The sequence below is a fragment of the Melozone crissalis genome, unplaced genomic scaffold (genome assembly GCF_028551555.1).
Source record: "Melozone crissalis strain CALT ecotype California unplaced genomic scaffold, PUWL_Pcris_2 ptg000081l_1, whole genome shotgun sequence".
Taxonomy (NCBI): domain Eukaryota; kingdom Metazoa; phylum Chordata; class Aves; order Passeriformes; family Passerellidae; genus Melozone; species Melozone crissalis.
The window spans coordinates 8,322,382-8,345,750 of record NW_026535858.1 but is presented as its reverse complement, the minus strand read 5'-3'; the positions used below and the strand labels follow the sequence as shown (position 1 = coordinate 8,345,750).

The window sequence follows — 23,369 nt, the reverse complement described above, 5'->3', positions numbered from 1 at the left end:
GTTCCCACAGACCTTATTTTCCTTCTTCCTCAGCTCCAGCTCTTTTACACCTTTCCCATGACACAGCACAACACTGGGCATTGTATCTGGAAGGGAAACACTCTGCCCTTTGCAGAGGGATTTACCAGCAATAATTTACTTCTCAGTACACAATCATCTGCACAACCCTCCAGCCTGAGCATTCCTGAAGGGAATTCCATAGGTTTTTATTTTTAAGTTGTATTCCTGGGTGCTGAAGTACTTGGGTGTTTGTACTGCTGTGCCCTGAGGCTTGCCAGGTGTTTTTCCTGCTTGTCCAATGGCAACAAAGTGCATTGTGCCAAGCAGCACAGCCCATCTCACCTGCCCCCTCTCCTCCATAGCTCCAGACAGATGTTCTGCCATTTATTGCTATTTATTTATTTATTTTGCCATCACTGGTTTTGGACAACAGCTGAAGAAGATCCTGTTGTGGTGGGAAGACAATGAGCACACCACCAACACAGGATTGCTTGTAAAGCCCCAGCAAACCCCCAGAGAGGAACAGATCTCCTGGAGCCTAAACCTGATTCCTGGCAGCCAATAACCCAAATCACCTGGCCAAGTGTCATGGTTTAACCTCAGCAGCCAACCAAGCACCACACAGCTGCTTGCTCATTGCTCCCCCAGCGGGATGGGGAGGAGAATCAGGACAAAAAAAAGATGCAAAAAGCCCTGAACTCATGGGCTGAGATAAGAGCAGGTTAATAATTGATAGTACTACTACTACTAATGGGGAGAGAAATAAACCCCAAGGAAAACAAGGGAGGCACAAGACAGCTCAGGCTCTGCCATGAGCTGCAAAAACCTTCTCAACAGGCAAGCGAGAGGATGCGAAGGGAGAAGATTTAGGAAGCCTGGAGGAAAAACATGGATCCAGATCCCTGTGCCTACCTTTCAAGATGAATTTAAGGTTTAAAAGACCATGAACAGTCTGAACAGTCACCCCTGCCTCTTCTGAAGCTGTTTTAGGACTAAAATCACCTTGGAAATTGTTTTCCAGATTGGGAAGGAAGCAGTTCCATTAACAGCTCAGCGATGCTTTCAGCTGCTCCAAAGGGCATCTTCAAGAGGAAGAACTGAAATTAACTGGAACATGAAATCTCTGTGAAGTTCACAAAATACAAAAGGACTGTTTCTAAGTCAGTTTGCAATACAGAATTTCAGTCTGTGATGCAGCACTTCAGTGAAGTTTTTCTCTGGCAGCATTAGCCTTGGCAATGACATTAAAAATCCCCTCTGAGAGAACTTTGTAATGGAAACATCTTTATTTTCATTCCCTTTAAATCAGACCTGTAGCCATTTCTGAGATTCTAGTGAGGAACCTCTCCCTAAAAAGGAGTTTCCCTTACCTGTTGCAAATTTAGTTCTACTGAATTTAGTAGAAATTTAGTTCTACTGAAACTCAGCAGCAGAGCTCCAAATTCCAAGGCTGCATTCCCCTGCAATGCCAGCTCCAAACTGCACCAGCTGGAGATGCCCTCCAGCTCCTTGCTCAAAAGGGAGCCCTGACTTGTCAGCAATTGCTGTTTATTTATCCACTATCTCTGGCTCAGCTATTCCAGCTATTCAGCAGGAAAAAACCCAAAAAGGTGCCATTTCCTGCAATTCACATTATATTTTATTGCTTAAAATATTTTTCAAAGATGCATAAAAAATGCTGGGCAATTACTACATTTACTAGTTTCTACAATTACTGGATTGCAGTGACTACAAGACAATTACATCTGATGGCTGGGAACATTTCACACTAAAAAAACCCAAACTGGTCTTGACTTCAGAGAAGCTGAAAATACTCAGGGCTTGAACATGTGCAATGTTTTTCATCCTGATAGGTGAGAGTTATACAGGGAAACCTTCATGATTTGGGTCCAGTAAACAAATCACAAACCCTTTTGCCTTTAGAGTAACATGGAAGGTAAATTTGGTCTTTTTATTGATTTATTTGCTCTAAAGGTTGCAGGCTGACACTGAGGAAGAGCAATGACTTCATGGCCATGAGGCTGCCCTTCAGCAGATACACAAAATGCAGTTATTGCACAATGACAAAGATTTCCTGATGGTGCTCAGGGCTGCAGGGCCAGGCTGTGCTGGAGCCTGCAGGGCTCAGCCCCCACAGCTGAACTCACCTCCCTTTGTGCTAATCAGACATGTCAAAGGCATGATTTTGGTCATGTAGTTCACCTCTAATGAAAAAATAAAGGCATAAAAGTGAAAAGTAATGCAGCAAGAAATTGCAGTAATTTTAAAGTGCTCATTCCCCTTCTCTTCTTCTCCTCTGGTTTCCTCACACACAAACCCCAGATGCTCCAATCAACATTAGTTGTTTTGTCCATGCTAATTCTGCCACCATATTTGAAGCCCTTTGCAACTCTACTCCTTCATTTTCAAGTAAGGAATTTGCATTTTTGGCAGCCAAACCCTTTCTCTTGTGGAGTCCTCTCATTGCCCACCACTGCTGAGGACTTGTGACTTCTCCACCTATTTTCCCTGAGGCTGCAGTACCCCAATTCCATCCCTAAGCCAACCAATAAATTGCACAACTGCATTTTCAGCTTGCAAGTCATTTTTTAAAAGCCCTCAAAGAGTGCTTTTATTTGTCTTTTTTAAAAGAAATTAATTTAAAGAGTACTTGAAAGCTGTCACTGGTATGCAGAGTGTTCCCTTTCCTTTCCCTCTGAGATCTGTGTGGGCATGGGACCTTGTGAAGATTTGCCACCACAGCTCCACTAAAGTACCTGAGAAGAGTGTTAAATCATTTAAATCTGAAGGATTTTGTTTCCCCTCAAGGAACAGAACAACCAAAGCAAATTTTAAGGCCTCACTCAGCATTGCTGCCTCCAAAAATCTCTCGTGCACCCCCTGAGCTGCCATGTTAGGGAGATCCCCCAATCTCCAGCTTTGCTGGGCATCACTGACTCATCTCTTTAAGGTGAAAACAAAATAAAAAAGGTGACAAGCAGTGGATTTCCTTTCTCCTCTGATGCTGCACCCATGGCTGACTGCACTCCTCTCCCTCTGGGGACACAGAATCCATCAGGCACTGCCCCTCCCATGTCCCTGAACTTCCAGTGCCCAACAGGACTGAGCTCCTCACTGCTCCTGGGTGGGGTGGTCACCTCCTCCTCCTCCTCCTCACTTCATTAAGCACAGAACAACCAATCTGAGTTTTCTGAGTGCCCAACTCCTGCTTCAAGTCACCCTGGGGAGGTGGAACACATGAACTGCCTCTGCAACTGAGATATTCACTCCCATAACAAGGAGGAAGGTAAGAGTAGGCTAAAAAAAGGTTCTCACCTCTGAGAATCCAAACACTGGCTGCATTTCTGTGTGAGTCTTCACTCCCTCTGAACACAAGGATTTTTCACTTACCCCATGAACTCCTTGATGAAGCAGCTCCATCAGCACTGGACTCCTGGGACCCCTCTCAGCTTCCAACACTGCAGAGTTCCCCTGTGGCACTGAGAGCCAGGCAGGGCTTTTCTCATCACTGAGCTGCTTTTGATGCTCACCTTTGAGCACTGGCAGAAAGATTTCAGCCTAAAAGCCATGGAAAATTGTGTTTCCTGGCAGTGACAGACAGCCCTGGATCCAGTCAGGAGGGAGTTATGAGTGTGTCTGCACCTCCCTTTTCATCTGGAGGGCTTTTGGGGCTGGTTCTGCAGCATCCCAGGGCTCACTGAGCTATGTGGGGTCTAAGGGGCTTCACAAGAACAGGACTGGGGAAAAAAATGCCAAGTAGCAGAAAATTTCCCTTCAAAACAGAGGTAATATATTGTTTTTTAACTTCCTAGCCCTAGAGTGATGGACAAGCATCCTTCAGACTGCCCAGAAAGCTTGACTATCTCTATTTATGGACTCCATCAGCATCCAGAGTAGGTTTAAAAGCTGTTTGTGTTTTCCAGCCCCATTCATTCCAGCAGCACTCTTCCCTGCAGGCAGCCTGAACACTTCCAGACTCCCCTACGCTTTCTCCTCCTGTACCCGCTTCCTCACCTCTATTTTCATTTCCTCTGCCTGTGTCAGCAGGACAATTCCCAGAGGCTCTGCAAGCAAAAGCAGTTCAGCACACTCCCAGCACATCAGCACAGACAGCTTTGTTGTTCAGGGAATAGCTGGGGACTTGGTGATAAAAAGTTACATTAAAGATGGCAAACACCAGATGATGATGGGAGAACCCTTCCAACTCTACTTGAGCAGCTGAGGCAGAGAGGGACCTGCAGTCACAAAGAGAAATGAAATTGTCACACAGGTGAGAGCTCTCAAACAGGCTGAGAAGGGAGGAGGTGGTGGTGCCCACCACTGAGTAACAATGATGGCAAAATGAAGCATCTCAGAGAAGATGTGAGCTTGCAGCTGCCACAGCCAGAGCAGCAGCACACCCAGCTGCAGCAGCTGCTCCACATCTCCTCCTCTGAGCATTTATCAGCAGGACATGAGAGTAACACTCACTGAGATCCAGGACACTGACTTCTACAATGTAAATGTTAGAAAACACAGTTACATAATGACAGAGTTCAACTGGGATCCAGCCATGAAAGGGAGGCCATTTCCAAAGCTCATCACTGTGACAACCAACCATCCAAGGAAGGCCCTGTGCAATGAAGATGCTGATCTCCAGGTATCCTGCAGATTGTTGGGTTTGCCCGAGCTTTTCCAACATCCAGAACCACCCCTCCTCTGCCATAACTTGGAAAATTACATCCATTTCTAAATTATATGTTTTTAATTGAGATTATAAACTTAGACTGACTTGAATACATCTCCTGTGTATCAATTTCAAGTCTCAGGTGACCATTTCCACAGTGTTCAAATAAATATTAACTCCTGGTAGGCCCTCAAGGAGGCTGACTTCAAAACCTGCTCTTCTGAGTGTGCCAATGGATGTTGTGACAGCACTGATTTCACACACAACCTCCCTCTCCCTTAAGACTCACAGACAGCATGCAAAAGAAGCCTCATTTCCCAAAATCATCCCTTCACACAATTTAAGTGATCTTTAGCCTATTCTTCAAGAACTTTCAAGTGGCCCCAGTTCCTCCAAAATCACCGACTTTTCCCTTTGTACCCTCTCTCCATCACCTCCTGCCCAGCAACAGCCTACAGAATCTACAGAATCAAGACAATTTTACAGCTTCAAAAGGAATTGTGAAGTCTTTGGTAAGAAAACAGTTTGGGGAAAATTCTTCTTGCTTCCCATCTTGGTCACCTACTGAAAACTGAGGGAATCTTCTTGATTTTGCACTTTCTTTGTATGACTAGATGTAAAAGACATTGGCAAGTAATATTCAGGACTGGAACTGAGCCAAACTGAACATTTTGAGAAGAGCCCATGGCAATCCCCACTGTGATCAACCACAGACCATCTCCCTACCTTTGAATACACAGCTTTAAAAAGTAGCTACCATCCATCTCTTGACACCAATGGACTGAGTTGGTAACACTGTTAGGACATTTAAATCAGAAATGTTTACACTTGATGCCTAAACACTGCCCCAAAAACAGCAGATCATTTCAGAATCTAGTGATAATTTTATTTTAAAAACCCCAAACCTTTATAACTCACTAAGGTTGGTGCCAAACTTGGCACTGGCACCAAGGTTTGCCAAACAGCAGCAGCAGTGAAGTACAGCCTCAGGATGTCAAGTTAAGGACATTTGAACAGCTCTGCTCAGGATTCTGCTGCAAGATAAATTGAGGAAACTGTCCTTAGTGCACAGAAACCTCTAATGATCTGCCATGGTAGATCATTGCTTTATTACCAGTACTGAAAGTAAGTCATGAACATAAAAGCAGCAAGAGAAAAAGCCAGACTGGCTGCAATTATTTCCCTCCCAGTCTTTCCTTCTCCCTCCATGTTCTCCATGGATACAGAGACCAAAGTGTGTATATGCCATGTGAGAATGTAAATCACATCATACATTTGAAATTAATTTTAATTTATGTACAGCAGTCACCGTTCATGGATGTACACAGTCCCTGCAGTTACATTCTCTATAAGGTTAAATCTTCACTGTTCTCTACTGGATCTTCTGATGGAGAAACAGAAAGGAAGTGGAATCAAGGAGTAAGGAATGATCACAGTCATTAAAAACTTGGGGACTTTGAGCAGTGAATCTCAGAGAATCTTCTATGAGGTTCCAGAAATAAATGGTGGCAACGTGTATATATTGCAATTTTATTTCATTCGCTCAAACAAAACGTTAGCATGTAAGAAATTTAAAATGACACAATATGATAAAAATAGCAGAGAATGAACTGAGAAACTAAAAAGAAGGTAAACCTAAATGCATGAAAAGTCAACATTCATTAGTGAACAGCTTCAGTCTTTGATTGACACTTGGTAACTTTAAAACAAGGAACTGGAAATCATTGTGACTGTCTGAAGAGATTTCAGCACCAGCACTAAGGGTTTTACATTCAGTTGGTTTGCGGTTGACTCGGGAGCCACTCGTCTCTAGTGCAGGTTTATCACAGGTCAGATCACAGTGTTGAGGAAAGCAACGCCCTCCTGGCATTAGGAAGGATCCCTTAAACTGCCCTCAGCTTAAGACATCCATGTACAAAAGCACAGAACCACCACAATATGGTTTTTAAAGGACTTAAGTCACCGGTAAGCAAAGCAATCGCAGCTTCTGCAGTTCATTTTCAATACTGAAATCTCTGGAAACGGTGCAACTGTCAGTAGGTCAGGAAATGTCTACAGTAATCTTTAATTCAATCCAATTTCCTGGAAAGAACCAGTTCTGCAGGTTGGGATTACAGAAAGTATGGATGTAGAAGCAGCACAAAAAGACAACATCTGTTCCTTTTTTCTTTTAAACAGAAATCATGTTAATTGTAGACCAAGGCACAAAACGTTTAGTGCATAAGCCAGTTCCTTGCACAATCTAGAAGTTCAGCCTTTAATTTTGGACCACTTATAGCCATCCATGCTATTCCACTGTGTAACTCCTGAACCCTCCTAGAAACGAATCAAACGTGATTTCTGACAAGGGTAAACATCCTCACTGCTCAAAAAGTCTGTGTAAAACAAAAAGCTACATCAACAAAGATGAAAATGCCTCCTCTTGTTTTGAGAAAAACAGTACTTGACAAGCTTACTATGGATTTTTTCTGTTTAATGCCTTCAATAAATGCATGCAGAAAAGTGATGTTGTTTCTCCTCTTTGTTAAAAAAAAAAAAAAAAATTAATAAATGGAGTTAGGCAATATTTCCACTGTCATCTTCCCTTAGAATCTGAACCTAAAGGATCAGGCAATGTTTGAATGGGAAAAAGATTTCCTAGTGAAGCCTTTCTGAAGCTGTTGAGTGCTGTTTTGCTTTGGTGTTCAGCACTCTAGACACTCTGTTATTGAAAGAATCTGTGCCACGAATGGAGCTGCCTGTACTTGTAAGCAAATCTCTCCACAAGTTGTAAGTAAACTTTTCTTCTGGATCAGCACAGATTCCAAAGCAAACAGGGCTTGAAAAAATGGACAGTGCAAGAAAAAGGGAAGATTTTGATCCATATTTTTTGTTCAAAGCACTACAAAGCCAATTTGCAGAATTTCTATTCCACTGAACTTTACCACATTAAAAAACAAAATAAAAAAAATAAAATTTACACTCATAAGATTGAAAACCGTGGGAAAGAGAGAGGTATCACCTCACCTCCCCTAAAAATGACTCTCAAATTGTTGAGCAAGACCAATAGCATTTCATTGCTATTTTTCAGGGTTCGTCTTGTGTGGAGCTGTGGGGGTTTATTGTTGGCTTTGAGTTTTTTTGGAAAGGAGGGTGGCAGATAAATTAGGAGAAGGGGCCATTTACTGTGACCTGATGGTTCTCAGGTAACTTCTGCTGTTCTGTTTCATTAAACAACCAAAAAAAAAAAAGGAGTCTCAGAAAAGAGTGAAGCAGAGGGTCATGGTGAAAAGGTGAAGGACAATGCACTTACACAGGGGCATCCTCAGCAAGTCAGATGCCTACAACGTTTTTTCTCTCACCGAGAAACGAGTTTGGTTCACCTGGGAGTTTCAGAACCATTACTGGAAGTTATTACTGAATTTCAAATAGAAAACTGAAAAAAGATACAAAAGGATCAAGTACCTGGTTCCATTAACATGGTTACTGATAAAAGTCATGTTTTCCTCATTATTACACATGCATGTAAGATGAAGAAAAAGTGTAGAAAGTAATAAAAATGTGTCACCTTCCCCCTCCCTCTTCCCACATCTTCCTGGGCATAAATTAAGCCTTACAAATGAAAAGGCTACTCTGTGACATGCAATTTTTCTTTTAATTAAAAAGCTGGCTGTGTTGTGTTACATTACAAAATGTCCACATGCATAAATCTAAAAAAAGCCCCAAAATCTACTGTAAATCTACAACATACTAATGATTTACATTTGACTGCTGATTCGCTTTATGTCGAAGTCTTAGATTTGGTAAAGCATTGTAACAATGTAGGAAGGCATCTACATCTTTAAACTCTGGACTGTATTTGCTTTTTTTCTTTTTTTAAATTTTCCTAGAAAATTGCATGAAGGCTAACTAGAGAGGCTTCCTATCATAAAATTCCAAAATCTTGATATGCCATCACCATCTAGGTCACCCTCACTTACAAATATTGCCCTTTCAAAGCACGTGTCTCCAATTGCTCCTCGTCTCGTGAACCGAACTTCTACACATCTGATCTCTTAAATTACTCATGGAAACATCAGATATGATAGGAAGACAAACCTGAGATACATTTGAAGTACAACAGTATAACTTGCTAACTCCTTCATTAATAAAGAAAACCTCTCTGAAAAGCCTTCCCAAGCTTTTCCCTGTTGTTGTTTTGTTTTTTTTTTTTTTTTGTCTCAACAACAAATTCTGAAACGTGTGCAATTTTATCTTGATATGAGTAGACTTCAAAGCACTGTGATCTTGTCTGATAGATGTAGGAATTTCTGCATAATCATTACAGTAACTTTAAGAGTCTTTTCCACCCTGCTGTAAAGGTCAGAAAAAAGCTGCAAACTAGGAGGGGAATAGCATTATCACCAGAGTGATGTGTCTGAAGCTTTTCAGAATAGGTTGTTTCTCCCTCCTTCCAAGTGTCTGTCTGTCTGTCTCCGTTTTCTTCTAACAGCTCACAAAACGTAGTCAGTTTTATATCAAGTTAAAGAGTCACATCGGCTTAGTACGAGTCTTTCTATGCAGTATTGGACTTGCTGAGTTCCTGCCTGATAGCTGCAGAGAGACAGAGACAGGGTTAGCAAATCAAATAAACAATTCTTTACTTTAGGGCAGCAAGCTGGACACACAACTGACCCCTCAAAGCAGCCTCACCCTGCTCTCACAACGGGAAGAACCAGCACCCAAGGCAGCCCCATGTGGCTTCAGATAAGTGGCATTAGCAACCAGGCACTGCCTTGTTTCTTCCTGTAAAATTTATGTTGAAATCCTAATTTTTAGTTCCCACCTCCAGCAAGCCTGTGGGAAACACCAACATTGGGATTTTCAAAGAAATTTTCATTTATTTTAATTTTTTTTAAATTTAAGAGCAGCCTCGGGGGCGTGTTTGCACTCTACTGGTCTAAAAGGCCATGGTACAACACAGCACAAACAAAATATAGAGAAAAGCACTACATTCTCCTTAGTCCCAAACCAGCCAGTTCTTTCTACATATCTTATGACATTCAATATTTTATCAGCAGTGATATTAGATTAATATGACTTTTTTTTCCTCCCCGCACTTTGTTTTGGTACATTCCACAAAGCCAAAAAGAACAAAAGGCCCACCAAGGTAGTAAATCATATACAGAGTTTTGTTTCATTCCTGACAAGTGAACCTTTAGGATTATGTTTTCTCAATGATTTCCCTTAAGTACAGAAGACCACATAGGAAAATAGCTTCTGTTAAAATAGAAATTAAAACTGTGAGACTTCTTTTCTTTGAATCATTTGTTACAGATCAAAGAGGTAACTGAAAGCTGGAAGCTTTCATTAAAATTCTTTCAAATTCTCTTCTAAATATTTCTAGTTTTGAAATACATACCTCAGCAGCTCTGGATTATTTAGAAATAACCCACCTACCACCACATGACATTAAAGATAACTTCAAATCACTCAAATACAGCATCACTTCAACCACTCTTAAAAGACACCTTTGTGTCAATATTCTACTAAAACAAAACCCCCAGGAGGGAAATCCCTGAAGCACATCAACTGGAACAGGTCTGGCACCAGAGCTTTGGCACCAGACAAAGAACAAAGTTGCTTTTACCAATAAATCACTCTCAGGCTACCAATACATTGCATTTACATTTTAAAGCACCTGCAGCTACTCTAGAACTGAGCAGCAGCAGTGAACAGAGCAATACTTACCATCAATGAGTTCTTCCTTTAATTTCGTTAACTCCTTCCTCATTTCATCTAAAATATCCTAAAAATGTGTCAAAGCATAAATAACAAATTAGCAAAGAGATTAGTGTTAGCAAATTGTAAATTTCTGTGGAAAGAAATCCAGAATTATCCCACTACAACTCTTCCCATTAATCCTTAACCCTTCTGAGAAGCATAACCCACTCCTCAGCTTCCAAGTTAATCCTGAAAACCTGAGGCATCCCTAGAACATTATTAGTGCAGTTACAACACAGAAAAAACAGTCCCTAGAAGTGCCACAAATCGATTCCTGTAGAATTTATGAGAGGAGAAGGGATAAGAATGAGAGAGCTTTGCTGCAGGTGAGATGTGATGTGGAATGCAAAGAAAGGAGCTCACCAAACACCACAAGCCAAGGAAGTATTTCAAGGGAAAAAAAAAAAAAAAAAAGGTAATCAAGGTATCAAGGTCCCAGTCCCAGTGGAATGTGATGGAATGAAGAGAAGAGAGTGAACAGAGTGAAGTGCTGTCCCTGGCTTGCTGTTTTTTCCATCCTTTCCTCTAAGCTCCTCCAGAACCACTCACCAGGCCAGAAGCCACTCTAAAACTGGTGAACCAGGACCCAATACAGAACCAACCAAAACTGATCCATAAACCAACCTAAAGCCAAGCACTATGTGGGGACATGGTCTAGAAGCAACTAAAAGTCGCTGCCAAAGTAGGAGTGGCTCTAGAATTACCCACTGAGCTGCAGCCTGCACCAGAACCTCTCTCCCCACTTGGGGATGATTGATCCAAACACCACCTGGAGATCCTTCACCTCCAACTCCACAACTCACACAGGATTCCTCTGCTGCTGAACTGGGGAGCTGCACAAAATTCAGCATCCCTGGGTGCTCTGCCACCCCCAAACTTGTGACCACAGGTGCTCACATCTGATATTAAATCATGGTGGTGCTGTTAGAGCTGCCCCAAGGGCTTGGTGTTTGTTTGGAAACAGAGAAGAGAAAGATTTTCCAGGCTTACTGATTTCCCAGTTCCATTTATAATGCCAACACCATCCTGTGAGTGCTGCCTAATGCAAAAGCAGGAATTTTGTGAGAAACAAGCAGGGCTGTCTAAGCCTCCATCCTACAGCTCCTAAGAACACTGACACATGCCTGGGCAAAAATAAAGACTAATAATTACTAAATCATTAAAACTTTGCAACTAACAAAACAGCTAAAAGTTGGTATCGGGCAGCTGCAAGTTCTTATATCCAACTTCCATAGCAACATTTTTTAAAGCATTATCCACATACCTGCTTCAATCTGTCATAATCTAGACCTTCTGACTGTACTCCATTGGCACTGGGCTGTCCCGTTGGTGTAGATTTTGGTCTGCAGCACAAAAACATATCCAGGAGTTACTGGTTGCTCATTATTACAGGATACATAAGAGATTCCCCCATCAAAATTGCTGATATTCGTATAACAAAAATATAGTAAAAAATCAGAATGGAAAACAAAAAAATATTGGGAGTGGGAGGATGGGAAAAATCAAGCAGACCCACAATACCACACAGAATAGAAAGCAACACCCAAGAATGTTTTCCACACAATGGAAATATTAATTACCATAAGAGTTATTAGTTCAAACCAAGAACTTTCAAAGCAGCAGACAGATTTCACTGTCAGTGGTTTCTGATTTCTTCATAATGGGCATGAAAAGCTGAACTCCTTCAAATGTCAAGCACTTTGCTTTGGTAACTGAGGCTCATTCAAAAGAGGCTCTGTCTCCCAAGGAAACACTCCCACCAACTAATGACTGCATGCTGATGCTGACTGTATGGATGCTGAGCAATCACCCTGGGGCATTTTCAACACTTGACAGACCCAAGCAATGCTATCCAACTCCTCTGCAACCTCAATTATTCCATCAGTTGCTTTCTAAAGCTACTAAAAGCAAATACTGTAACAGCACCAAGATTTATCTTTATTTATGATACTTGAGAGGAAGTCCTAATGGTTTGGACAATGTCATATTTCATGTTTTCTTATGAAATGCTCTCTTTTAGACATCAAAAACCAGATGCTTACCCAGATCACCTTGCATTTTTAACACAGATTCCAAGAGAAGGGGGTTTTCCTGCCTTTCCACTTCTCTTTCCTGATCCCCTGTTTCATTTAAGGGGTAATTCAGACTCAGGGACTTACAGAGCTGTGAGCAGAGAAGAGCCTGGATGTCCACAGCAGGAATACCAAAAGAGCTCTCCCAAGAGGGAGGAATGTTCTGATGTTCTTAAATACATTTTACACCTTTGCTGACATTCTCCCTCCCTTACCTATAAAACTTCAAGCCTTTTCTTGACAATTCATCTCAAGGGGTTTAGAATTATCACAGCATGCTAATTTTAAGGAAGGGCAGAGTACAAAGTAGACTAAGCTGGGTCCTAATTTCATTGCCCTTGTATGTGGCATCTCTGGCCTACACTCAGTGTGTCCCTTCAAAATTCCTACACAGAAGAAATTCATTCAGCACTGCATTTTTCTGCATTTGTTACATGAGGCTGCAGACACATAAGGTGGATAAGAATGAAAAAAAGACTTTATTTCTTTGTCTGTTTTACAAAATCACTACCCTACCTTGAGCTTTCATGCATCTTCCCTTACAAGACAGGAGTTATGAGGAAATGATACTATTCTGCTGGTTTTGTTCAGTAAGAGCTGAATGAACCTCACACTGGGTTGTCTTGTTGGCTTTTACAACCTGACAGGATTGTGTTCTGACTTGCTAAATGAAGAAGAACACTCAAAAATGTGATTCCCACAGAACAGGGTGCACATATCAAAATGTTGGTTTGAAGTTTGTTCTTCCCTGGGGATCAGAGACCTCAGCTGTCACAGCTGTCAAGACTTAAGTCCACACAGTTTAAATATAAGTTCCCAGAGAGAAATTGCTAATTACTTTTCTTGAAACACACCAAAATGAAACACACAATCCACTGAGTAAGACAGAAGATGAAATATTGAGTAACTTGATAGTGAAAGCAGCTGGAAAATAGAATTCACCTTGCAACCACCAGAGAAACTACAGTGTGCACTAATGCTATGAAGGCAAACCACAGTTTAGGATCTTTTACAGAACTTTTTACATGTTACAGTGTTTAGCTCACTATGGAAGAATTCCTTGCTCAAAAACATTCATCAGCTGACACCTTTGGCCATTGCTGTTTCAGCAGGTACCTGCTATTTAAAGAGTTACTTGCAGTTTACACCTGAAACTGCGAGCCCTGACCTGCTCCAGGCAGAACACTGATTTTTTCAGATAGCTCATAGATAGTTTCTGATAATTTCCATTGACTGTAGTTCTGCTCCCATACACTGTGGCATGACAGCATTTATCCAGCATGACTGAAAAAAATCCTCTTAAATGCAGCTCCTTGCAATTGGTAACAGTCACCTAGTGCTGCCTTAATGGAAAAACCCAATCAATAGTATACTTTAATATTTTTTTAAAATTACTTATGAGTTCAATGTATTAATAAGATGACTTCAAAGAAAAGCTCTACACAAACTGACTGCTTCCTTTTCTTCATATCTTTAGAACAGAGTGTCAGTTTTACCCACTATAACTATCTACTGCTTCTATCTGTTAAAAATCTCCACAGGAAAGCTTCTTTATGAACAATCTTGACAATGTGCTCCCTTTTTGCTTTCCAAATTGCAAGACATTCTTAATTCAAACACTGAAATACCATAATTAGCAAAATAGATAATTTCTAATCTCAGGAAAATCTAGCTGTGCTCCTCCCCAAATTATGCTAATTTTTCCCTTTTTCAGCCTGAATGCAGCTGTCACTTAGGCAAACATGAACTATTGAAATTGAGTGAATACAAACATCCCAACGTGGCTGAAGAGCTCTCCCATGTGGTTTTCCAAAGCATTGCCTGACAGTCCCTAACACACCTTCAACCAAGCATGCAAAGGAAAGCTCTTATCCATGCCAACATGCAGAATACACCACTCAAGATAAGTAGCTAAAAGGGGAACTTTTCATACAAAAAGATTAAGTAATCACCACAAGGAGTGCCTTCATGAGAAACAAAGCTGGAATTTGACTCAGTAATTCTGAGAGGCTCTGGAACAACATTTACCTCTGGAAAGCTCTCAAAACCTGAAGGGTTTCAATGTCAGCACTTTATGACCACTAGAGAGTGAAATTTAAGATCTCCAGCAAAAAATACACATGATGGTAACCAACTTGTGAATATGTTCCAAGTAGAAAGATTAATTTATGTTTTAAAAGTCTTCAATCAAAAAGCAGATGTAAAAACACACCTAGAAAATTAATTCCTGTTCCTCTGTATCTGAACTAACAGTTTTGAAAACCTGCTTCTTAAAACACTGCAAATGGTCCACTAAATCCTGGCATATTCAACAGGAATTTGTACCTTTGCAGGTGGAGACTGCCAGAAAACAAGGATTTCATATGAATTCATACCTGGTTCTTCAGCCATCTCAATTTGCCTTTTAACCAGTCTAAAAATGGGCTCAACTGGACAAACAAAATGTGGGAGAGGAACCTGGTGGTGCATGTGGTGATTACCAACCCATGTAGAAAAAGTCCAACCCTGAACTGGTCAAAGGAGGTGTTAGGAAGTCTCAAATCCCAACAGGATGATACCTGTTTAATGAATCATAGAACCTGTTTTCAGAAGCAAGCAGATTTTTCCATGGAGATTCCCGTCTATTAGGGGGAGAAACACTACCTTTAAAAGCTATTAGAGCTCTTCATTTTGTTCACTTCTAGCACCTTAAACACCATGGGGTTTCAGTAGATTCAAGAGTTCTATTTGCATGTTTCAGGAAATATTAAAAATCCACAGCTTAAGTATTTTCTGTTTGCTCCAAAAAGCAAAGACCTGATTTTAGACAGGACACTAACTTGTTTTAAAATACTTCTAACATTCTCTCTGGATAACAACAACTTGATCCTCTACCTCTGGGGAAGCTCTGAAGAGAAAATTTTGCTGACTTGCCAGTTTCTGAAGTGTGCTTTGCTTAATCCCTGTGTGTGACTCACATCCTCCCTGCAGAGGTCAGGTGAAAGAAATCCTCACATCCTAAAGGGTGAAAGAAATCCCCTCCTGGCAAACACAGTGTTAGTGCTTCAAACTGCAGCTCCCCTTGACTAAACAAAGCTAATTTAACAAGCAGACTGCTGAGAGGGACTTGGCAAATGTGGAGAGTTAAGAGAAATACAAGGATATTCAAGAGAGACTTCTTCTAACAGCTTCTCCTTGTATGAAATTTTCCTCATCCTGGCAGAGCATGCTGTCAACACTGACTAAAAAATGGTATCGGCAGGCCTGAAGTATGTGCTATGGCACCTTCCAGCAGGTTGTGACAGCACTGGGAAAGAAAATTGACATTAAATAAACAGAATTCCTATTTTGGATTAGAGTATACACCCAGGGAAATTCACATCAAGTTAAATTCTATTTGCATTTTCCACTGGATGAATGATGACAAAAGCCTGATGGAGAGAGTGCCCAAATAAATCCAAGAGAGATCTTAAAAATCCTCTGTACTCCTCTAGGTCAGAAAGCATTTTTAAATAGACCTCAGCAACTTCTGAATTTCACCAGCTGGAAAAAGATCAGAGAAACTGGAAGCATGAAACAGTTTACAAAAACCTACTGTAGAATCAAGACTTCAGAACATCCCAGACTCCCTAGAAGAGTCAGACATTGAGAGTTGCCCGACTTATTAATCCCTTTACTCTATGGATAAGCAATTTGAGCCAAGTACCTACAGCCAAAGGGCCAGGTCAGCACCTGTCTCACACAACATGAGCTCTAAAATGCTCTTTAGGACTCCTTACACCAATTCTTTCTGTGACAAGGTCCCCCTCAATGCCACCTTTCGAAGCAGATCAAAATATCAGCATAAGGGACCTTGGTCAAAGCAGGTTAGAGCTACTGGCGAGGGCAGGGAAAGCCAAGGCCAAAGGTGATTCAGGATTTTGTTACACTGACAGGGTGGCAGAGAGAACATCACCACCAATGGCACCTGCTTATGGACAAAAAACACAGCAAGCAACCAGAACCAAGGCTGCAGACACCTCAGACTCCTGCATTTATTCTAAAATAGAGATACTTTCTTCACAAGAGAGTGTTTAGTGTTGCATTTTAGAACTGAATACCCCAAGGGCAACCTCAGCTACAAGTGAGGCCACTCACAGAATAATTGTTTTTAATACTCTGATCATCAAATCTTTTATAGCTGTGTCCAACAGCCAGATTTTAATGGGAATTCAAGTAATTTCAAACACAGCATTCCCAAGCTGAACATGTTTCTCTTGCTTTCTCTCAAGAAATTCAGGGAACTTCCTCAGATTATCAGGGAACCCTTTAACTTCTGTGTACACAATACACAGGAATTCTAAATGAATAAGCCTTCTGCCTAAAGTAAATTACAATCAAATATATATCCAAAAACTTGCTAAAGCAGCCATTTCACTTGCTGAAAATGCCTTTCAAAACACTCCCTGCCTACCAGAGTTCCAGCTGACAAGTTATCAAAGATTGGTTGATGCACTGAAGGATTTAAAACATTTTTATACTTCTTTAGGATGGACTTTCTTAGATTGGTACGAGAGCTACTGAAAATTGTCATAGAATCAAGTCTTACCAAGATAACTGAAATATCCACAAAGGCATTCTGTGAGTGGCAGAGAAATAGAAAGAACACCTATTCTCTAGGTTTACTACTGAACATGTGAACTGCAGCACATTTGGTTTCACCTTGCTAGAAATTTCAGACTTCAAATAAAAAATTCAACATTGCTGTAAGCAAATATAGACCTTATTAATTCAGGTTATACACCAAAAATTGTTAAACTTTTTGGGGTAAAACTTTTTACTGTCAAAATTTCTCTTATTAGCATTCTCCAAAAGTAACTCTTCATTCCTACTTAAAACTGCTTAAAGCAGGTTCATAGCAGCAATTTTAAACCCATAAAGGTGATCTTTACTATTCTAGTTCAGTATCTTTAGCAGCATGTGCAACAATAACAAATGTAAGGAAAAGCAGCCGGTACAAAAGGGGAATACCTGGAAATAACAGGTGACTTGCTTCCATTCACTGTATTTGTCCTTTCCCAAGGCTTTCTTGTTAGTTCTGAAAAACAGAGTGAGGAGATAAAAAATTGTTTTTTTCTATCCACTGGGTAATTTATGTGAGGAGACTTCAAGCATCTGGCAAGTCAAGTCAGCTGCTTGGTGTTTTGCTCTTTTTATTACATTGCTTTATCTCTTTCACATTCAGCTATCTCTTGTTGTACTCATCTGTGAATGTGACCGTGTTCACAGGGGTCTTATGTTGAAGGAAGAGACAGAGATCTGACTCCATATTTCAGAAGGCTTGATTTATTATTTTATGATATATATTACATTAAAACTATACTGAAAGAATAGAAGAAAAGGTTTCATCTCAGAAGGCCAACTAAGCTAAGAATAGATAGGAATGATAACAAAGGTTTGTGGCTCAGACAGAGCCAGCTGGGCTGTGACTGGCCATTAATTACAAACATCCACATGAGACTAATCACAGATGCACCTGTTGCATTCCACAGCAGCAGATAATCAATGTTTACATTTTATTCCTGAGGCCTCTCAGCTTCTCAGGAAGAAAAATCCTAAGGAAAGGATTTTTCATAAAAAGATGTCTGCGACATGTGAATGCATCAAGTGAGAGCATCTTGAAGTGTCACTGGTCTCCCAGACACTGTCAATGCCATTTGATTTTTGATCCAGCTGGGAGAAGGTCTGCCTATATTTTATAGGCATTTGATTTATTTATAGGTATTTATAGGTACTGGATGGCTTCAGCTGTGAATTCTGTAACCAGTCAGCTGCAAACACTTGAGGAATAGGTTTCTAAGCTAAAGGAGTTTTCTTAAAACTCTTAATGATAATTAATTCAGTGCCAGTTTCAGTGAAGTGCCAGCAGATACAACCTGACACAACCACAGTATCTTTCAGCAACAAGAAAGAAGGAGGTTCACTCCTTACAACCTGCACAAATTAAAACAGCCTCTCTGTAGTGTGGATTGTTATTAATTGCTATCATTACTTACTCAGGACTTCAGTGTGCCAGTGATCTTATCAGTCTTCACTTCAGATTTGGAGTTTGTTTGGTGTGCTCCCTTTCTTTCACATTGCTTAGCTCTGCTAAGCTGGGCAAGCAGAGAGGCAGAAAGGCCCTTTCAGAGTTTCTTATTGACCAGAAAATTCCCTGGGATGCAGCTGGATACTGAGAATATCTAAATTGCACAAGTCTGCCAGCACAGTCTGTAACCCAGCCAAGTGCAGGCTACTTATGCTAGTAATAAGCCTTAAACTTAATTTTTATCCACCAGTTTTCAGAACTTGTCCTGCCATAGGAGTTATTTTAGCAGGATTTTAGCTATATCTGCAAAACTGAGAAACTTCTGCTATAGCTGCAGTTTGCTCAAGGATGCCAAATATTCCTCTTAAAACACTTTAAAGACCTGTTCCAGTGATGAGGCTCAGCATTACCAGAGCATCTCACAGCAAGAAACAAAGAAAACTTTCTCAGCTGGAAGGGAATGGTCAAATTCTGAACCCATTTGACATTTTTAACAGGTTTGGTGAGGCTTCTTATTATCACCAATTAAAGAAACCAGTTCCAGAGGTTTTAATTTCCCTCTTTTTGGGCCTATATTATTAGAAGTGTTCCAAAAGCAGTCATTTTCTCAAGGCTGATGTCCTTTCTGTTTAACAGAATGTGTTGAACAAAATGAAGCAGACTCTTGTAAAAGAAGAGGAAAAAAAAGGTGTGTGTGTGTGTGAAAACCTTGATTTGTGTGATGTCATTTATTTCCTTGCAGTCTGACTTCTCTAGATGAGTGCCTATATCTCAGTACTAACTTTGCCAGTTATTTCCATCTGGACACACAACCCCTGGCACTCCTTTTTATTCCCCAGCCAGGTTTTGTTCACACTACAGCAGTGGTTTTCAATATTAAGGTCTGCACATCATCAAGTGGTTGAACCATCTGGAGGAGCAGTGCACACATGGGCAAGCAATCAGCAGAGGAAGCTGGAACAGACTGGAAGTTGGCGTATTCATTATCCAGTTATTTCCTTTCTGCTTCCACTGCCTTTTGGGGTGACAGACTGGAGGGTTCTACGGCACAGCCCCCCCTTTTTGCAGGTATGTACTGAGAGGTGCTCAGGGAAACTGAGGGTACAACAAGGGACTACTAAAGGACAGGAAAATAAAGTTTTGAGTGTCTCTTGAGAGACAATAATTTACATATTTTACATCTGCATGCCACTTGCAGAATGTGTAAGTTTTCCTCACTGACTCTGTTGGCTACAGAGCTCCAAACACTGCCTCTTCAGCAGAGGGGTCATGGGCAAAGAATTTTAGCACTCTGCATTTATATTCTTTATTCACTTATAGTCTTTTTATCCATCATCTTCTGAACCAGGACCCATTCTACAGCAAAACCCCAGGCTGTAATCATGGGAGAAGAGGGAGGTTCCAAAATTCAGCAGAGCTGACCAAGATTTGTCACTAGATTTTAGCATTACAGAGTCCCAGAGTTCACAAACCTGAGCTACTTACCAGGTGTGCTTGTTGAAGAAACCTTAGAAGATGAAGACTCTGATTCTTCCTGATTAAAATGGAGAAGAGAGGGAATAGGGAGAGAGGAGGGAAGGAGAAAAATAATCTTTATAATCTGTTAGATTCAAAAGAACCAATCTCAACTGTTTAAATATTTCAGTTTTTATATATATATTTAAAATGGCTCTGCAGAACTGTATATAGAAAATGAGCAAGCACTTCACAGACGAGTGGTTATATGTATATTTTATACAGTAAAGTATAAATAATCCCTTGTACACCACTGGAATCTCTCTGCTAATCCTTGTACTGAGCAATGTGAATCAGATAAAATTTCTCAACTCACAGCTTTATCTTCTTTCTGCTCTGGTTCTGTTGATCCCTTTTCAGCAATTCTTCTCCTGTAAGCAGAGACAAAAGTTACCAAGCTCATCATGGCTTTAAGATGGAAGAATGTTGTTTACTGCAATTAAAGACTTACACAGCCTCATGAAAATTAGTGTTTTAAGAAGTACTTTCAAAACACCTTCAAAGGCAAGGCCCTCCTGCCAAAGCAATTGTGCAATTTGAAGTCTGCATGCCCTCCCTTGCTGCTGCACAAAGGCTTACACAGAAGTACTGGATTACACTCACATAAAAATGGCTATTCATGAAACATGATCAGCTTCCCAAAGCAGCCCTGAGCTGCTCTCCATCTGATCCCCAGCCAGCTGCAAGCCCAAATCCCACCTGTGTGATGATGACTAAGCAGCTGGAGCAGAGCAGGAACAGCTCCTCACCTCCTGGCCAGCAGGGCACTCATTTCTTCCATCAACCCACTGCCTCCCAAGGGAAGGGGTCCATTTCCACGGCCACCGTCTGTTTTGGATGAAGCAGAGCCTCCTCCTCCTCCTCCACTCGAACTGGAGGAGTCTTCACCCTTGAGAGCACACAAAAAGACAGCAGATGTGCCAACAGAATGAGAGCTGACTTCATGGAACCAGCAAAGTTCACGTGCAAGAAAGGCACATATTGTATTTGCTGGGAATGTCCTGACAAAGGCAGGAATGATGAATCTCACTCCATGTTCTCAGAAGGCTAATTTATTACTTTATAATATTATATTAAAGAATACTATACTATACTAAAGAATATAGAAAAGATACTTACTGAATGCTAAAAAGATAATAATGAAAACTTGTGACTCTTTCCAGAGTCTTGACACAGCTTGGCCCTGATTGGCCAGAGAGTTAAAACAATTCATAGCAGAATCTAATGAAACAATGAAACCTTTGGGTAAACAATCTCCAATCTCCAAATACAGTCCACATGTGAGCACAACACAGGAGAAGCAAATGAGATAAGAATTGTTTTCCTTTTCTCTGAGGCTCCTCAACTTCCCAGGAGAAAAATACTGGGGGAAGGGATTTTTTCAGAGAATGTGAATGAAACAAAGGTCTTACTTCCATTGAAATGGTGGCTCTTTGTTTAGTGTATGAGACATTAAAACTGATAAGATACTGGGCAAGAAAACACTGAATTTCAGCAGGAGAGAAGCATTCTTATCCATTCTTATCCTTTTTTCTGAGGCTTCTCAGGTTCCCAGGAGAAAAATTCTGGGTGAAGGGATTTTTTCAGAGAACATGAATGCCACAGGCACAAGTGCATAAAGGATGGCATGGGCTGGCAGCACATCCTGTAATGCTTTTTCCTTCATGAACTAAGCCTACCCCAAATGCCTTGACACTGCTGTTTACCTTGACCCAAGGTTAGAAGAGAGGGGACAGGAAGGTGAAAAAGAAACCAGAGCTCTATTTACCCGTGAGACTTTCCTAAGCTTGGCTCCAGCGAGTGCAGCTGCTAGTCCAGTTAGAGGGCGATTATCCTCGGCCACGAACCCCGCCGAAAAGCCCGAGGCCGGCAGGGGGGGAGCCGGAGGGGGCAGGGGAACGGGAGGGGCTTGGCTGGGCAGCGGAGGAGGCGGCGGCGGCGGCGGGGGCGGCCCCGAGGGCGGCAGGGGAGGAGGTGGCGGAGGGCCAGGAGGAGCCGGGGCTGCTACTGAAGACTGAGCTGGGCCAGGGGGCAGGGGAGGTGGAGGAGGAGGTGCAGGCGGTCCTTGGACAGCACCTAGTGTCAGAGAGAAAACAAACAGAAGACATTAGGGATTTGGAAAACAAAAGGTCTTGCTTCCATTGAAATGGTGGCTCTTTTGGTCAGTGTACGAGATACTAAAACTGGTAAGATACTGGGCAAGGAAACACTGAACTTCAGCAAGAGAGAAGCATTCTTAAATAATATACTAAAAAAATTACACAGCATGCTGCGAGAGATCAGACAGTTCCAGAGATATTTACATGAAACCCATCCAGTCAGGGTCTGTGCTGCAACCAAGAACAGCTTTACACCAGGAAACAGGCAGAGAGTAAAGTCAGGCATGAGCATCTGTAGCAGGAGAACCACAGGGTGTGCTCACATGGTGCTGAGCAGTACCTCACTGCATTAACAAACCCTAACACACCACCCAAACATCTGAACCCCTGCACTGTTCCAGTGCCAATGCTAACTTCTAAGCTGTATGTAAATCTTTCCTTTAAAATAATTCCAGCAATCAACTTTTACAATTTAACACAAACAGCAATTAGTGAGTTAGAAGACTGACATATTTCAAGCTAATGGGAAGAAGCCCTTCTATTTTTTATCTATTGCTCTTCTACTTATTTAAATTCACATTGTTATCCAAATACAAAGTATACTTTGGAAAAAGAATATTCTGATGATCACATTATTATTATTATTATTATTATTAAGAAATCTTGATGCAGACAACAGCTCCACACCTCCACAGATCCTACCTCTGTCTCACCAAAGCCACCAAAAGGCACGAAAAATACTGCACAACTACCTTAATCTTCAAAGGCAGAGATTTCACATATGAGTCTTCCTGGTCTCCTACTCTGCTACCACTGCAGAAATTCAAAAGCCTGTTGAACCCTCTTGGCATCACTCACTGTCCAAGTGCACACTTTTATTCCATACTAAAGTGAGGCCATTTATTCTATTTCCACTCCATCCCAAAGCAGCTCAGACCTTCATTTCAGACAGGAGGATATAAACAGGGTCCATTCTGCATGGCTTGTACCAAGCTGCTTATCCCCCAGGAACCCCTCTGCCCACACCTTTGGAGCTACTGCAGAGTTCTGTACAAAGACCTACATCAACTAAATCCACCTAAATCTGCTAAATCAGTATAAAAGTAGGATTCAGGTTAACAGAGACTTGTATTACCATGTAAAATCCATTTCTATCATATTGGTGGAGTGTTCATTAAGGCTGTCACCTGCTTAATCAAACTTTTTGCCCAAAGTCTTCTTAGCTACAC

General features: G+C 41.2%; 1 protein-coding gene across 8 annotated transcripts in view; it reads right to left on the bottom strand.

The window, feature by feature from the left end:
• Window positions 1–7,193: 7,193 nt before the first annotated feature.
• Window positions 7,194–23,369, bottom strand: part of ENAH (ENAH actin regulator) — a 91,133-nt gene continuing 74,957 nt past the window's right edge. For all 8 annotated transcript variants that reach the window (XM_054290305.1, XM_054290307.1, XM_054290309.1 and 5 more), the window contains 8 exons: window positions 21,810–22,117; window positions 20,791–20,930; window positions 20,358–20,412; window positions 20,012–20,060; window positions 17,470–17,536; window positions 11,673–11,751; window positions 10,376–10,433; window positions 7,194–9,238 (listed from right to left, as the gene is read on the bottom strand). In XM_054290305.1, coding sequence (XP_054146280.1) covers window positions 9,201–9,238; window positions 10,376–10,433; window positions 11,673–11,751; window positions 17,470–17,536; window positions 20,012–20,060; window positions 20,358–20,412; window positions 20,791–20,930; window positions 21,810–22,117 — 794 coding nt within the window. In that variant the 3' untranslated portion in view covers window positions 7,194–9,200. The remainder of the gene's footprint in view (window positions 9,239–10,375; window positions 10,434–11,672; window positions 11,752–17,469; window positions 17,537–20,011; window positions 20,061–20,357; window positions 20,413–20,790; window positions 20,931–21,809; window positions 22,118–23,369) is intronic.